Here is a 15,883-nt window from a genome sequence, read left to right as displayed (position 1 = left end):
TCAATGGATGGAATCTTCTCAATGGAAGATTGGAATCTTCTCAATGGAAGATTAGAATCTTCCCAATGGAAGATTGGAAACTTCTCAATGGAAGATTAGAATCTTCCCAATGGAAGATTGGAATCTTCCCAATGGAAGATTGGAATCTTCCCAATGGAAGATTGGAATCTTCCCAGTGCAAGATTGGAATCTTCTCAATGGAAGATTGGAATCTCCTCAATGGAAGATTTGAATCTTCTCAATGGAAGATTAGAATCTTCCCAATGGAAGATTGGAATCTTCCCAATGGAGGATTGGAATATTCCCAGTGGAAGATTGGAATATTCCCAGTGGAAGATTGGAATCTCCTCAATGGAAGATTGGAATCTTTCCAGTGGAAGATTGGAATCTCCTCAATGGAAGATTGGAATCTCCTCAATGGATGGAATCTTCTCAATGGAAGATTGGAATCTTCTCAATGGAAGATTGGAATCTTCTCAATGGAAGATTAGAATCTTCCCAATGGAAGATTGGAAACTTCTCAATGGAAGATTAGAATCTTCCCAATGGAAGATTGGAATCTTCCCAATGGAAGATTGGAATCTTCCCAATGGAAGATTGGAATCTTCCCAATGGAAGATTGGAATCTTGTCAATGGAAGATTAGAATCTTCCCGATGGAAGATTGGAATCTTCTCAATGGAAGATTAGAATCTTCCCAATGGAAGATTGGAATCTTCTCAGTGGAAGATTGGAATCTTCCCAGTGGAAGATTGGAATCTTCCCAGTGGAAGATTGGAATCTTCCCAGTGGAAGAATCTCCTCAATGGAAGATTGGAATCTTCCCAGTGGAAGATTGGAATCTTCCCAGTGGAAGATTGGAATCTTCCCAGTGGAAGATTGGAATCTTCCCAGTGGAAGATTGGAATCTTCCCAGTGGAAGATTGGAATCTTCCCAGTGGAAGATTGGAATCTTCCCAGTGGAAGATTGGAATCTTCCCAGTGGAAGATTGGAATCTTCCCAGTGGAAGATTGGAATCTTCCCAGTGGAAGATTGGAATCTTCCCAGTGGAAGATTGGAATCTCCTCAATGGAAGATTGGAATCTTCTCAATGGAAGATTGGAATCTTCCCAATGGAAGATTGGAATATTCCCAGTGGATGATTGGAATCTTCCCAGTGGAAGATTGGAATCTTCCTAATGGAAGATGGAAGATTGGAATCTTTCCAGTGGAAGATTGGAATCTCCTCAATGGAAGATTGGAATCTCCTCAATGGAAGATTGGAATCTTCTCAATGGAAGATTGGAATCTTCCCAATGGAAGATTGGAATCTTCCCAATGGAAGATTGGAATCTTCCCAATGGAAGATTGGAATCTTCCCAGTGCAAGATTGGAATCTTCTCAATGGAAGATTGGAATCTCCTCAATGGAAGATTTGAATCTTCTCAATGGAAGATTAGAATCTTCCCAATGGAAGATTGGAATCTTCCCAATGGAGGATTGGAATATTCCCAGTGGAAGATTGGAATATTCCCAGTGGAAGATTGGAATCTTCCCAGTGGAAGATTGGAATCTTCCCAATGGAGGATTGGAATATTCCCAGTGGAAGATTGGAATCTTCCCAGTGGAAGATTGGAATCTTCCCAGTGGAAGATTGGAATCTTCCCAGTGGAAGATTGGAATCTTCCCAGTGGAAGATTGGAATCTTCCCAGTGGAAGATTGGAATCTTCCCAGTGGAAGATTGGAATCTTCCCAGTGGAAGATTGGAATCTTCCCAGTGGAAGATTGGAATCTTCCCAGTGGAAGATTGGAATCTCCTCAATGGAAGATTGGAATCTTCTCAATGGAAGATTGGAATCTTCCCAATGGAAGATTGGAATATTCCCAGTGGATGATTGGAATCTTCCCAGTGGAAGATTGGAATCTTCCTAATGGAAGATGGAAGATTGGAATCTTTCCAGTGGAAGATTGGAATCTCCTCAATGGAAGATTGGAATCTCCTCAATGGAAGATTGGAATCTTCTCAATGGAAGATTGGAATCTTCCCAATGGAGGATTGGAATATTCCCAGTGGAAGATTGGAATCCTCCCAGTGGAAGATTGGAATCTTCTCAGTGGAAGATTGGAATCTTCCCAGTGTAAGAATCTCCTCAATGGAAGATTGGAATCTTCCCAGTGGAAGATTGGAATCTTCCCAGTGGAAGATTGGAATCTTCCCAGTGGAAGATTGGAATCTTCCCAGTGGAAGATTGGAATCTTCCCAGTGGAAGATTGGAATCTTCCCAGTGGAAGATTGGAATCTTCCCAGTGGAAGATTGGAATCTTCCCAGTGGAAGATTGGAATCTTCCCAGTGGAAGATTGGAATCTTCCCAGTGGAAGATTGGAATCTTCCCAGTGGAAGATTGGAATCTTCCCAGTGGAAGATTGGAATCTTCCCAGTGGAAGATTGGAATCTTCCCAGTGGAAGATTGGAATCTTCCCAGTGGAAGATTGGAATCTTCCCAGTGGAAGATTGGAATCTTCCCAGTGGAAGATTGGAATCTTCCCAGTGGAAGATTGGAATCTCCTCAATGGAAGATTGGAATCTTCTCAATGGAAGATTGGAATCTTCCCAATGGAAGATTGGAATATTCCCAGTGGATGATTGGAATCTTCCCAGTGGAAGATTGGAATCTTCCTAATGGAAGATGGAAGATTGGAATCTTTCCAGTGGAAGATTGGAATCTCCTCAATGGAAGATTGGAATCTCCTCAATGGAAGATTGGAATCTTCTCAATGGAAGATTGGAATCTTCCCAATGGAGGATTGGAATATTCCCAATGGAAGATTGGAATATTCCCAGTGGATGATTGGAATCTTCCCAGTGGAAGATTGGAATCTTCCTAATGGAAGATGGAAGATTGGAATCTTTCCAGTGGAAGATTGGAATCTCCTCAATGGAAGATTGGAATCTTCCCAATGGAGGATTGGAATATTCCCAGTGGAAGATTGGAATCCTCCCAGTGGAAGATTGGAATCTTCTCAGTGGAAGATTGGAATCTTCCCAGTGGAAGAATCTCCTCAATGGAAGATTGGAATCTTCCCAGTGGAAGATTGGAATCTTCCCAGTGGAAGATTGGAATCTTCCCAGTGGAAGATTGGAATCTTCCCAGTGGAAGATTGGAATCTTCCCAGTGGAAGATTGGAATCTTCCCAGTGGAAGATTGGAATCTTCTCAGTGGAAGATTGGAATCTTCCCAGTGGATGATTGGAATCTTCCCAGTGGAAGATTGGAATCTTCCCAGTGGAAGATTGGAATCTTCCCAGTGGAAGATTGGAATCTTCCCAGTGGAAGATTGGAATCTTCCCAGTGGATAGATTGGAATCTTCCCAGTGGAAGATTGGAATCTTCCCAGTGGAAGATTGGAATCTTCCCAGTGGAAGATTGGAATCTTCCCAGTGGAAGATTGGAATCTTCCCAGTGGAAGATTGGAATCTTCCCAGTGGAAGATTGGAATCTTCCCAGTGGAAGATTGGAATCTTCCCAGTGGAAGATTGGAATCTTCCCAGTGGAAGATTGGAATCTTCCCAGTGGAAGATTGGAATCTTCCCAGTGGAAGATTGGAATCTCCTCAATGGAAGATTGGAATCTTCTCAATGGAAGATTGGAATCTTCCCAATGGAAGATTGGAATATTCCCAGTGGATGATTGGAATCTTCCCAGTGGAAGATTGGAATCTTCCTAATGGAAGATGGAAGATTGGAATCTTTCCAGTGGAAGATTGGAATCTCCTCAATGGAAGATTGGAATCTCCTCAATGGAAGATTGGAATCTTCTCAATGGAAGATTGGAATCTTCCCAATGGAGGATTGGAATATTCCCAGTGGAAGATTGGAATCCTCCCAGTGGATGATTGGAATCTTCTCAGTGGAAGATTGGAATCTTCCTAATGGAAGATGGAAGATTGGAATCTTTCCAGTGGAAGATTGGAATCTCCTCAATGGAAGATTGGAATCTCCTCAATGGAAGATTGGAATCTTCTCAATGGAAGATTGGAATCTTCCCAATGGAGGATTGGAATATTCCCAGTGGAAGATTGGAATCCTCCCAGTGGAAGATTGGAATCTTCTCAGTGGAAGATTGGAATCTTCCCAGTGGAAGAATCTCCTCAATGGAAGATTGGAATCTTCCCAGTGGAAGATTGGAATCTTCCCAGTGGAAGATTGGAATCTTCCCAGTGGAAGATTGGAATCTTCCCAGTGGAAGATTGGAATCTTCCCAGTGGAAGATTGAATTCCGTGGAGATTGGATCTTCCCAGTGGAAGATTGGAATCTTCCCAGTGGAAGATTGGAATCTTCCCAGTGGAAGATTGGAATCTTCCCAGTGGAAGATTGGAATCTTCCCAGTGGAAGATTGGAATCTTCCCAGTGGAAGATTGGAATCTTCCCAGTGGAAGATTGGAATCTTCCCAGTGGAAGATTGGAATCTTCCCAGTGGAAGATTGGAATCTTCCCAGTGGAAGATTGGAATCTTCCCAGTGGAAGATTGGAATCTTCCCAGTGGAAGATTGGAATCTTCCCAGTGGATAGATTGGAATCTTCCCAGTGGAAGATTGGAATCTTCCCAGTGGAAGATTGGAATCTTCCCAGTGGAAGATTGGAATCTTCCCAGTGGAAGATTGGAATCTTCCCAGTGGAAGATTGGAATCTTCCCAGTGGAAGATTGGAATCTTCCCAGTGGAAGATTGGAATCTTCCCAGTGGAAGATTGGAATCTTCCCAGTGGAAGATTGGAATCTTCCCAGTGGAAGATTGGAATTCCAGTGGATGATTGGAATCTCCTCAATGGAAGATTGGAATCTTCTCAATGGAAGATTGGAATCTTCCCAATGGAAGATTGGAATATTCCCAGTGGATGATTGGAATCTTCCCAGTGGAAGATTGGAATCTTCCTAATGGAAGATGGAAGATTGGAATCTTTCCAGTGGAAGATTGGAATCTCCTCAATGGAAGATTGGAATCTCCTCAATGGAAGATTGGAATCTTCTCAATGGAAGATTGGAATCTTCCCAATGGAGGATTGGAATATTCCCAGTGGAAGATTGGAATCCTCCCAGTGGATGATTGGAATCTTCTCAGTGGAAGATTGGAATCTTCCCAGAGGAAGAATCTCCTCAATGGAAGATTGGAATCTTCCTAATGGAAGATGGAAGATTGGAATCTTTCCAGTGGAAGATTGGAATCTTCTCAATGGAAGATTGGAATCTTCCCAATGGAGGATTGGAATATTCCCAGTGGAAGATTGGAATCCTCCCAGTGGAAGATTGGAATCTTCTCAGTGGAAGATTGGAATCTTCCCAGTGGGAGAATCTCCTCAATGGAAGATTGGAATCTTCCCAGTGGAAGATTGGAATCTTCCCAGTGGAAGATTGGAATCTTCCCAGTGGAAGATTGGAATCTTCCCAGTGGAAGATTGGAATCTTCCCAGTGGAAGATTGGAATCTTCCCAGTGGAAGATTGGAATCTTCCCAGTGGAAGATTGGAATCTTCCCAGTGGAAGATTGGAATCTTCCCAGTGGAAGATTGGAATCTTCCCAGTGGAAGATTGGAATCTTCCCAGTGGAAGATTGGAATCTTCCCAGTGGAAGATTGGAATCTTCCCAGTGGAAGATTGGAATCTTCCCAGTGGAAGATTGGAATCTTCCCAGTGGAAGATTGGAATCTCCTCAATGGAAGATTGGAATCTTCTCAATGGAAGATTGGAATCTTCCCAATGGAAGATTGGAATCTTCCCAGTGGAAGATTGGAATCTTCCCAGTGGAAGATTGGAATCTTCCCAGTGGAAGATTGGAATCTTCCCAGTGGAAGATTGGAATCTTCCCAGTGGAAGATTGGAATCTTCCCAGTGGAAGATTGGAATCTTCCCAGTGGAAGATTGGAATCTTCCCAGTGGAAGATTGGAATCTTCCCAGTGATAGATTGGAATCTTCCCAGTGGAAGATTGGAATCTTCCCAGTGGAAGATTGGAATCTTCCCAGTGGAAGATTGGAATCTTCCCAGTGGAAGATTGGAATCTTCCCAGTGGAAGATTGGAATCTTCCCAGTGGAAGATTGGAATCTCCTCAATGGAAGATTGGAATCTTCTCAATGGAAGATTGGAATCTTCCCAATGGAAGATTGGAATCTTCCCAGTGGAAGATTGGAATCTTCCCAGTGGAAGATTGGAATCTTCCCATTGGAAGATTGGAATCTTCCCAGTGGAAGATTGGAATCTTCCCAGTGGAAGATTGGAATCTTCCCAGTGGAAGATTGGAATCTTCCCAGTGATAGATTGGAATCTTCCCAGTGGAAGATTGGAATCTTCCCAGTGGAAGATTGGAATCTTCCCAGTGGAAGATTGGAATCTTCCCAGTGGAAGATTGGAATCTTCCCAGTGGAAGATTGGAATCTCCTCAATGGAAGATTGGAATCTTCTCAATGGAAGATTGGAATCTTCCCAATGGAAGATTGGAATATTCCCAGTGGATGATTGGAATCTTCCCAGTGGAAGATTGGAATCTTCCTAATGGAAGATGGAAGATTGGAATCTTTCCAGTGGAAGATTGGAATCTCCTCAATGGAAGATTGGAATCTCCTCAATGGAAGATTGGAATCTTCTCAATGGAAGATTGGAATCTTCCCAATGGAGGATTGGAATATTCCCAGTGGAAGATTGGAATCCTCCCAGTGGATGATTGGAATCTTCTCAGTGGAAGATTGGAATCTTCCCAGTGGAAGATTGGAATCTTCCCAGTGGAAGATTGGAATCTTCCCAGTGGAAGATTGGAATCTCCTCAATGGAAGATTGGAATCTTCTCAATGGAAGATTGGAATCTTCCCAATGGAGGATTGGAATATTCCCAGTGGAAGATTGGAATCCTCCCAGTGGATGATTGGAATCTTCTCAGTGGAAGATTGGAATCTTCCCAGTGGAAGATTGGAATCTTCCCAGTGGAAGATTGGAATCTTCCCAGTGGAAGATTGGAATCTCCTCAATGGAAGATTGGAATCTTCTCAATGGAAGATTGGAATCTTCCCAATGGAAGATTGGAATATTCCCAGTGGATGATTGGAATCTTCCCAGTGGAAGATTGGAATCTTCCTAATGGAAGATGGAAGATTGGAATCTTTCCAGTGGAAGATTGGAATCTCCTCAATGGAAGATTGGAATCTCCTCAATGGAAGATTGGAATCTTCTCAATGGAAGATTGGAATCTTCCCAATGGAGGATTGGAATATTCCCAGTGGAAGATTGGAATCCTCCCAGTGGATGATTGGAATCTTCTCAGTGGAAGATTGGAATCTTCCCAGTGGAAGAATCTCCTCAATGGAAGATTGGAATCTTCCCAGTGGAAGATTGGAATCTTCCCAGTGGAAGATTGGAATATTCCCAGTGGAAGATTGGAATCTCCTCAATGGAAGATTGGAATCTTCTCAATGGAAGATTGGAATCTTCCCAATGGAGGATTGGAATATTCCCAGTGGAAGATTGGAATCCTCCCAGTGGATGATTGGAATCTTCTCAGTGGAAGATTGGAATCTTCCCAGTGGAAGATTGGAATCTTCCCAGTGGAAGATTGGAATCTTCCCAGTGGAAGATTGGAATCTTCCCAGTGGAAGATTGGAATCTCCTCAATGGAAGATTGGAATCTTCTCAATGGAAGATTGGAATCTTCCCAATGGAAGATTGGAATATTCCCAGTGGATGATTGGAATCTTCCCAGTGGAAGATTGGAATCTTCCTAATGGAAGATGGAAGATTGGAATCTTTCCAGTGGAAGATTGGAATCTCCTCAATGGAAGATTGGAATCTCCTCAATGGAAGATTGGAATCTTCTCAATGGAAGATTGGAATCTTCCCAATGGAGGATTGGAATATTCCCAATGGAAGATTGGAATATTCCCAGTGGATGATTGGAATCTTCCCAGTGGAAGATTGGAATCTTCCCAGTGGAAGATTGGAATCTTCCCAGTGGAAGATTGGAATCTTCCCAGTGGAAGATTGGAATCTTCCCAGTGGAAGATTGGAATCTTCCCAGTGGAAGATTGGAATCTTCCCAGTGGAAGATTGGAATCTTCCCAGTGGAAGATTGGAATCTTCCCAGTGGAAGATTGGAATCTTCCCAGTGGAAGATTGGAATCTTCCCAGTGGAAGATTGGAATCTTCCCAGTGGAAGATTGGAATCTTCCCAGTGGAAGATTGGAATCTTCCCAGTGGAAGATTGGAATCTTCCCAGTGGAAGATTGGAATCTTCCCAGTGGAAGATTGGAATCTCCTCAATGGAAGATTGGAATCTTCTCAATGGAAGATTGGAATCTTCCCAATGGAAGATTGGAATATTCCCAGTGGATGATTGGAATCTTCCCAGTGGAAGATTGGAATCTTCCTAATGGAAGATGGAAGATTGGAATCTTTCCAGTGGAAGATTGGAATCTCCTCAATGGAAGATTGGAATCTCCTCAATGGAAGATTGGAATCTTCTCAATGGAAGATTGGAATCTTCCCAATGGAGGATTGGAATATTCCCAATGGAAGATTGGAATATTCCCAGTGGATGATTGGAATCTTCCCAGTGGAAGATTGGAATCTTCCTAATGGAAGATGGAAGATTGGAATCTTTCCAGTGGAAGATTGGAATCTCCTCAATGGAAGATTGGAATCTTCCCAATGGAGGATTGGAATATTCCCAGTGGAAGATTGGAATCCTCCCAGTGGAAGATTGGAATCTTCTCAGTGGAAGATTGGAATCTTCCCAGTGGAAGAATCTCCTCAATGGAAGATTGGAATCTTCCCAGTGGAAGATTGGAATCTTCCCAGTGGAAGATTGGAATCTTCCCAGTGGAAGATTGGAATCTTCCCAGTGGAAGATTGGAATCTTCCCAGTGGAAGATTGGAATCTTCCCAGTGGAAGATTGGAATCTTCCCAGTGGAAGATTGGAATCTTCCCAGTGGAAGATTGGAATCTTCCCAGTGGAAGATTGGAATCTTCCCAGTGGAAGATTGGAATCTTCCCAGTGGAAGATTGGAATCTTCCCAGTGGAAGATTGGAATCTTCCCAGTGGAAGATTGGAATCTTCCCAGTGGAAGATTGGAATCTTCCCAGTGGAAGATTGGAATCTTCCCAGTGGAAGATTGGAATCTTCCCAGTGGAAGATTGGAATCTTCCCAGTGGAAGATTGGAATCTCCTCAATGGAAGATTGGAATCTTCTCAATGGAAGATTGGAATCTTCCCAATGGAAGATTGGAATATTCCCAGTGGATGATTGGAATCTTCCCAGTGGAAGATTGGAATCTTCCTAATGGAAGATGGAAGATTGGAATCTTTCCAGTGGAAGATTGGAATCTCCTCAATGGAAGATTGGAATCTCCTCAATGGAAGATTGGAATCTTCTCAATGGAAGATTGGAATCTTCCCAATGGAGGATTGGAATATTCCCAATGGAAGATTGGAATATTCCCAGTGGATGATTGGAATCTTCCCAGTGGAAGATTGGAATCTTCCTAATGGAAGATGGAAGATTGGGAATCTTTCCAGTGGAAGATTGGAATCTCCTCAATGGAAGATTGGAATCTTCCCAATGGAGGATTGGAATATTCCCAGTGGAAGATTGGAATCCTCCCAGTGGAAGATTGGAATCTTCTCAGTGGAAGATTGGAATCTTCCCAGTGGAAGAATCTCCTCAATGGAAGATTGGAATCTTCCCAGTGGAAGATTGGAATCTTCCCAGTGGAAGATTGGAATCTTCCCAGTGGAAGATTGGAATCTTCCCAGTGGAAAGATTGGAATCTTCCCAGTGGAAGATTGGAATCTTCTCAGTGGAAGATTGGAATCTTCCCAGTGGATGATTGGAATCTTCCCAGTGGAAGATTGGAATCTTCCCAGTGGAAGATTGGAATCTTCCCAGTGGAAGATTGGAATCTTCCCAGTGGAAGATTGGAATCTTCCCAGTGATAGATTGGAATCTTCCCAGTGGAAGATTGGAATCTTCCCAGTGGAAGATTGGAATCTTCCCAGTGGAAGATTGGAATCTTCCCAGTGGAAGATTGGAATCTTCCCAGTGGAAGATTGGAATCTTCCCAGTGGAAGATTGGAATCTTCCCAGTGGAAGATTGGAATCTTCCCAGTGGAAGATTGGAATCTTCCCAGTGGAAGATTGGAATCTTCCCAGTGGAAGATTGGAATCTTCCCAGTGGAAGATTGGAATCTCCTCAATGGAAGATTGGAATCTTCTCAATGGAAGATTGGAATCTTCCCAATGGAAGATTGGAATATTCCCAGTGGATGATTGGAATCTTCCCAGTGGAAGATTGGAATCTTCCTAATGGAAGATGGAAGATTGGAATCTTTCCAGTGGAAGATTGGAATCTCCTCAATGGAAGATTGGAATCTCCTCAATGGAAGATTGGAATCTTCTCAATGGAAGATTGGAATCTTCCCAATGGAGGATTGGAATATTCCCAGTGGAAGATTGGAATCCTCCCAGTGGATGATTGGAATCTTCTTAGTGGAAGATTGGAATCTTCCTAATGGAAGATGGAAGATTGGAATCTTTCCAGTGGAAGATTGGAATCTCCTCAATGGAAGATTGGAATCTCCTCAATGGAAGATTGGAATCTTCTCAATGGAAGATTGGAATCTTCCCAATGGAGGATTGGAATATTCCCAGTGGAAGATTGGAATCCTCCCAGTGGAAGATTGGAATCTTCTCAGTGGAAGATTGGAATCTTCCCAGTGGAAGAATCTCCTCAATGGAAGATTGGAATCTTCCCAGTGGAAGATTGGAATCTTCCCAGTGGAAGATTGGAATCTTCCCAGTGGAAGATTGGAATCTTCCCAGTGGAAGATTGGAATCTTCCCAGTGGAAGATTGGAATCTTCCCAGTGGAAGATTGGAATCTTCCCAGTGGAAGATTGGAATCTTCCCAGTGGAAGATTGGAATCTTCCCAGTGGAAGATTGGAATCTTCCCAGTGGAAGATTGGAATCTTCCCAGTGGAAGATTGGAATCTTCCCAGTGGAAGATTGGAATCTTCCCAGTGGAAGATTGGAATCTTCCCAGTGGAAGATTGGAATCTTCCCAGTGATAGATTGGAATCTTCCCAGTGGAAGATTGGAATCTTCCCAGTGGAAGATTGGAATCTTCCCAGTGGAAGATTGGAATCTTCCCAGTGGAAGATTGGAATCTTCCCAGTGGAAGATTGGAATCTTCCCAGTGGAAGATTGGAATCTTCCCAGTGGAAGATTGGAATCTTCCCAGTGGAAGATTGGAATCTTCCCAGTGGATGATTGGAATCTCCTCAATGGAAGATTGGAATCTTCTCAATGGAAGATTGGAATCTTCCCAATGGAAGATTGGAATATTCCCAGTGGATGATTGGAATCTTCCCAGTGGAAGATTGGAATCTTCCTAATGGAAGATGGAAGATTGGAATCTTTCCAGTGGAAGATTGGAATCTCCTCAATGGAAGATTGGAATCTCCTCAATGGAAGATTGGAATCTTCTCAATGGAAGATTGGAATCTTCCCAATGGAGGATTGGAATATTCCCAGTGGAAGATTGGAATCCTCCCAGTGGATGATTGGAATCTTCTCAGTGGAAGATTGGAATCTTCCCAGTGGAAGAATCTCCTCAATGGAAGATTGGAATCTTCCTAATGGAAGATGGAAGATTGGAATCTTTCCAGTGGAAGATTGGAATCTTCTCAATGGAAGATTGGAATCTTCCCAATGGAGGATTGGAATATTCCCAGTGGAAGATTGGAATCCTCCCAGTGGAAGATTGGAATCTTCTCAGTGGAAGATTGGAATCTTCCCAGTGGGAGAATCTCCTCAATGGAAGATTGGAATCTTCCCAGTGGAAGATTGGAATCTTCCCAGTGGAAGATTGGAATCTTCCCAGTGGAAGATTGGAATCTTCCCAGTGGAAGATTGGAATCTTCCCAGTGGAAGATTGGAATCTTCCCAGTGGAAGATTGGAATCTTCCCAGTGGAAGATTGGAATCTTCCCAGTGGAAGATTGGAATCTTCCCAGTGGAAGATTGGAATCTTCCCAGTGGAAGATTGGAATCTTCCCAGTGGAAGATTGGAATCTTCCCAGTGGAAGATTGGAATCTTCCCAGTGGAAGATTGGAATCTTCCCAGTGGAAGATTGGAATCTCCTCAATGGAAGATTGGAATCTTCTCAATGGAAGATTGGAATCTTCCCAATGGAAGATTGGAATCTTCCCAGTGGAAGATTGGAATCTTCCCAGTGGAAGATTGGAATCTTCCCAGTGGAAGATTGGAATCTTCCCAGTGGAAGATTGGAATCTTCCCAGTGGAAGATTGGAATCTTCCCAGTGGAAGATTGGAATCTTCCCAGTGGAAGATTGGAATCTTCCCAGTGATAGATTGGAATCTTCCCAGTGGAAGATTGGAATCTTCCCAGTGGAAGATTGGAATCTTCCCAGTGGAAGATTGGAATCTTCCCAGTGGAAGATTGGAATCTTCCCAGTGGAAGATTGGAATCTTCCCAGTGGAAGATTGGAATCTCCTCAATGGAAGATTGGAATCTTCTCAATGGAAGATTGGAATCTTCCCAATGGAAGATTGGAATCTTCCCAGTGGAAGATTGGAATCTTCCCAGTGGAAGATTGGAATCTTCCCATTGGAAGATTGGAATCTTCCCAGTGGAAGATTGGAATCTTCCCAGTGGAAGATTGGAATCTTCCCAGTGGAAGATTGGAATCTTCCCAGTGATAGATTGGAATCTTCCCAGTGGAAGATTGGAATCTTCCCAGTGGAAGATTGGAATCTTCCCAGTGGAAGATTGGAATCTTCCCAGTGGAAGATTGGAATCTTCCCAGTGGAAGATTGGAATCTCCTCAATGGAAGATTGGAATCTTCTCAATGGAAGATTGGAATCTTCCCAATGGAAGATTGGAATATTCCCAGTGGATGATTGGAATCTTCCCAGTGGAAGATTGGAATCTTCCTAATGGAAGATGGAAGATTGGAATCTTTCCAGTGGAAGATTGGAATCTTCTCAATGGAAGATTGGAATCTCCTCAATGGAAGATTGGAATCTTCTCAATGGAAGATTGGAATCTTCCCAATGGAGGATTGGAATATTCCCAGTGGAAGATTGGAATCCTCCCAGTGGATGATTGGAATCTTCTCAGTGGAAGATTGGAATCTTCCCAGTGGAAGATTGGAATCTTCCCAGTGGAAGATTGGAATCTTCCCAGTGGAAGATTGGAATCTCCTCAATGGAAGATTGGAATCTTCTCAATGGAAGATTGGAATCTTCCCAATGGAGGATTGGAATATTCCCAGTGGAAGATTGGAATCCTCCCAGTGGATGATTGGAATCTTCTCAGTGGAAGATTGGAATCTTCCCAGTGGAAGATTGGAATCTTCCCAGTGGAAGATTGGAATCTTCCCAGTGGAAGATTGGAATCTCCTCAATGGAAGATTGGAATCTTCTCAATGGAAGATTGGAATCTTCCCAATGGAAGATTGGAATATTCCCAGTGGATGATTGGAATCTTCCCAGTGGAAGATTGGAATCTTCCTAATGGAAGATGGAAGATTGGAATCTTTCCAGTGGAAGATTGGAATCTCCTCAATGGAAGATTGGAATCTCCTCAATGGAAGATTGGAATCTTCTCAATGGAAGATTGGAATCTTCCCAATGGAGGATTGGAATATTCCCAGTGGAAGATTGGAATCCTCCCAGTGGATGATTGGAATCTTCTCAGTGGAAGATTGGAATCTTCCCAGTGGAAGAATCTCCTCAATGGAAGATTGGAATCTTCCCAGTGGAAGATTGGAATCTTCCCAGTGGAAGATTGGAATATTCCCAGTGGAAGATTGGAATCTCCTCAATGGAAGATTGGAATCTTCTCAATGGAAGATTGGAATCTTCCCAATGGAGGATTGGAATATTCCCAGTGGAAGATTGGAATCCTCCCAGTGGATGATTGGAATCTTCTCAGTGGAAGATTGGAATCTTCCCAGTGGAAGAATCTCCTCAATGGAAGATTGGAATCTTCCCAGTGGAAGATTGGAATCTTCCCAGTGGAAGATTGGAATATTCCCAGTGGAAGATTGGAATCTTCCCAGTGGAAGATTGGAATCTTCCCAGTGATAGATTGGAATCTTCCCAGTGATAGATTGGAATCTTCCCAGTTGAAGACTGGAATCTTCCTAGTGGAAGATTGGAATCTTCCCAGTGAAAGATTGGGATCTTCTTATTCGTAGATTGAGATCTGCTCAGAGGAATCTTCCCGATGGAATATTGGAAGATAAGAACCTTTTGAGTAAAATCTAATGAATGCCCTGATTTCAACACGCGTCCTAACCTTTCGATTCCCCCTTTTTCTCCCCTCGCAGGCCAAGGATCTCAAGCAACCACATCGCAGAACACCACCGCCACCACCATCTCGTCGCCATCGTCGTCGACCATGTCGTCGGCGCACCTTTCGCCGATGTCGTCCGCGTCGGCGCACTGCCAGCAGTCGACCCTGAACAGCCAACAGTCGTCGTTCTACCAATATCTGACGCCACCGAGCCAGCACAGTGGGGGCGTAACGCCGCAGCATTTGGTCCAAACCCTGGACAGCTACCCGACGCCATCGCCGGAATCGCCCGGCCACTGGTCTAGTTCCTCGCCACACTCGACTTCGGACTGGTCCGAAGGAGTCCAATCGCCCGCCGCGGCCAACATGAACGTGTACGTGACGAGTGCCCCACCCGGTGGCCATCAGGCCAACAAGGGTTCCGAAGCGATCTACATCTAACCCACAAGGGCTTAGAACAGTTTAGTTAATACAAGTGCCTCGTCCTAAACGTTGACAAGCAACGTCTGTACAGAGAAAAAGTGTCCCCTAGCTCCACTTCGCCCTCGTTTAGCCCCAGCTGTAGAATGGGACCGGAGCGAAGCCGGATAGTGATAATTTATTCGATAATTTAACTAGTTTTTAAAACAATTTGTTGCAAAAGACTTCCCCCTCGAAGGAACCATGCGTGCTGAATAGACCTATTCGTATTTTCAAAAATGTCTGGAAACTCCCCAGTCAACCAATACTTTGATTTTTCATTGCGAAATGAACTTCTGGCCAAAATTTCACTCAATTTAGAGTAAATTTGGGTGTGCTTCAAATCAATTATGTGTTTTTGGGCTATTTTCAAGCTTTAAAAAATCATAACTACCGAACGAAACATCAAAATTTATCGGAAATACCTCTACATAGTAGTTCATCGAATTCTACGAACTTTTGCCGTACACGATTTCAAGATTGAAGCAAGTTTTAACATAGTTTGGTTGAGGTTTGTATCTCGAGGTTCTTGAAAAACTCTTTTATCGGGAAGTGTTTTCACTGAAAAGCATGCCTGTATGAAAATTTCAGATTTTTAGTTTCCAGACATGATGACTATGTATATCGTAAAGTCAATCCCGTTCAAAGTTACCATTTATCTTTCGAAAATAAATTGTAAAAAATTGGTAATTATGATGCACATTTCTAAATCCACTGTGGGTAAGCCAAGAGAACCACCGTGAGCTTCAAAGAATACAAAAAAATGAACACGTTAGCACTGCCTTTTCTCAGTCGATGATGATGATTGTTTTCAAATCGTTCTAAATGATCAGTGAAATGCGATCAAAATAATCATCACTCGGAAAGAAAAAGCAATGCTAACTTGTTCAATTCTTTCGTTTCCGGTACATGTGTAATGCATGATTTAACTATCATCAGGTTGCGATGCGGTATTCGATCTTTGGGCAATTATTGTAATGTACCTGCCTTAAGAAACATGTAAGCTATTGATGGTCAATAAGTTCATACATATATTATGTTCGATTCCGTTGACTAGGGCATGAAAAAGTAATGTTAATGGGTGT

The 15,883-nt window shown here is 43.0% G+C and overlaps 1 protein-coding gene across 1 annotated transcript in view; it reads left to right on the top strand.

The window, feature by feature from the left end:
* LOC5573035 (neurogenic locus Notch protein) overlaps nt 1–15,079 on the top strand; it is a 217,971-nt gene extending 202,892 nt beyond the window's left edge. The window contains exon 11 of the mRNA XM_021838030.1: nt 14,374–15,079. Within this exon, the coding sequence (XP_021693722.1) occupies nt 14,374–14,780 (407 nt within the window). The 3' untranslated portion in view covers nt 14,781–15,079. The remainder of the gene's footprint in view (nt 1–14,373) is intronic.
* Nucleotides 15,080–15,883: the final 804 nt, after the last annotated feature.

Source organism: Aedes aegypti, chromosome 1, assembly GCF_002204515.2.
Source record: "Aedes aegypti strain LVP_AGWG chromosome 1, AaegL5.0 Primary Assembly, whole genome shotgun sequence".
Lineage (NCBI taxonomy): Eukaryota > Metazoa > Arthropoda > Insecta > Diptera > Culicidae > Aedes > Aedes aegypti.
The sequence above is the reverse complement of the archived record's forward strand: the minus strand, read 5'-3'. Positions and strand labels throughout refer to the sequence as shown.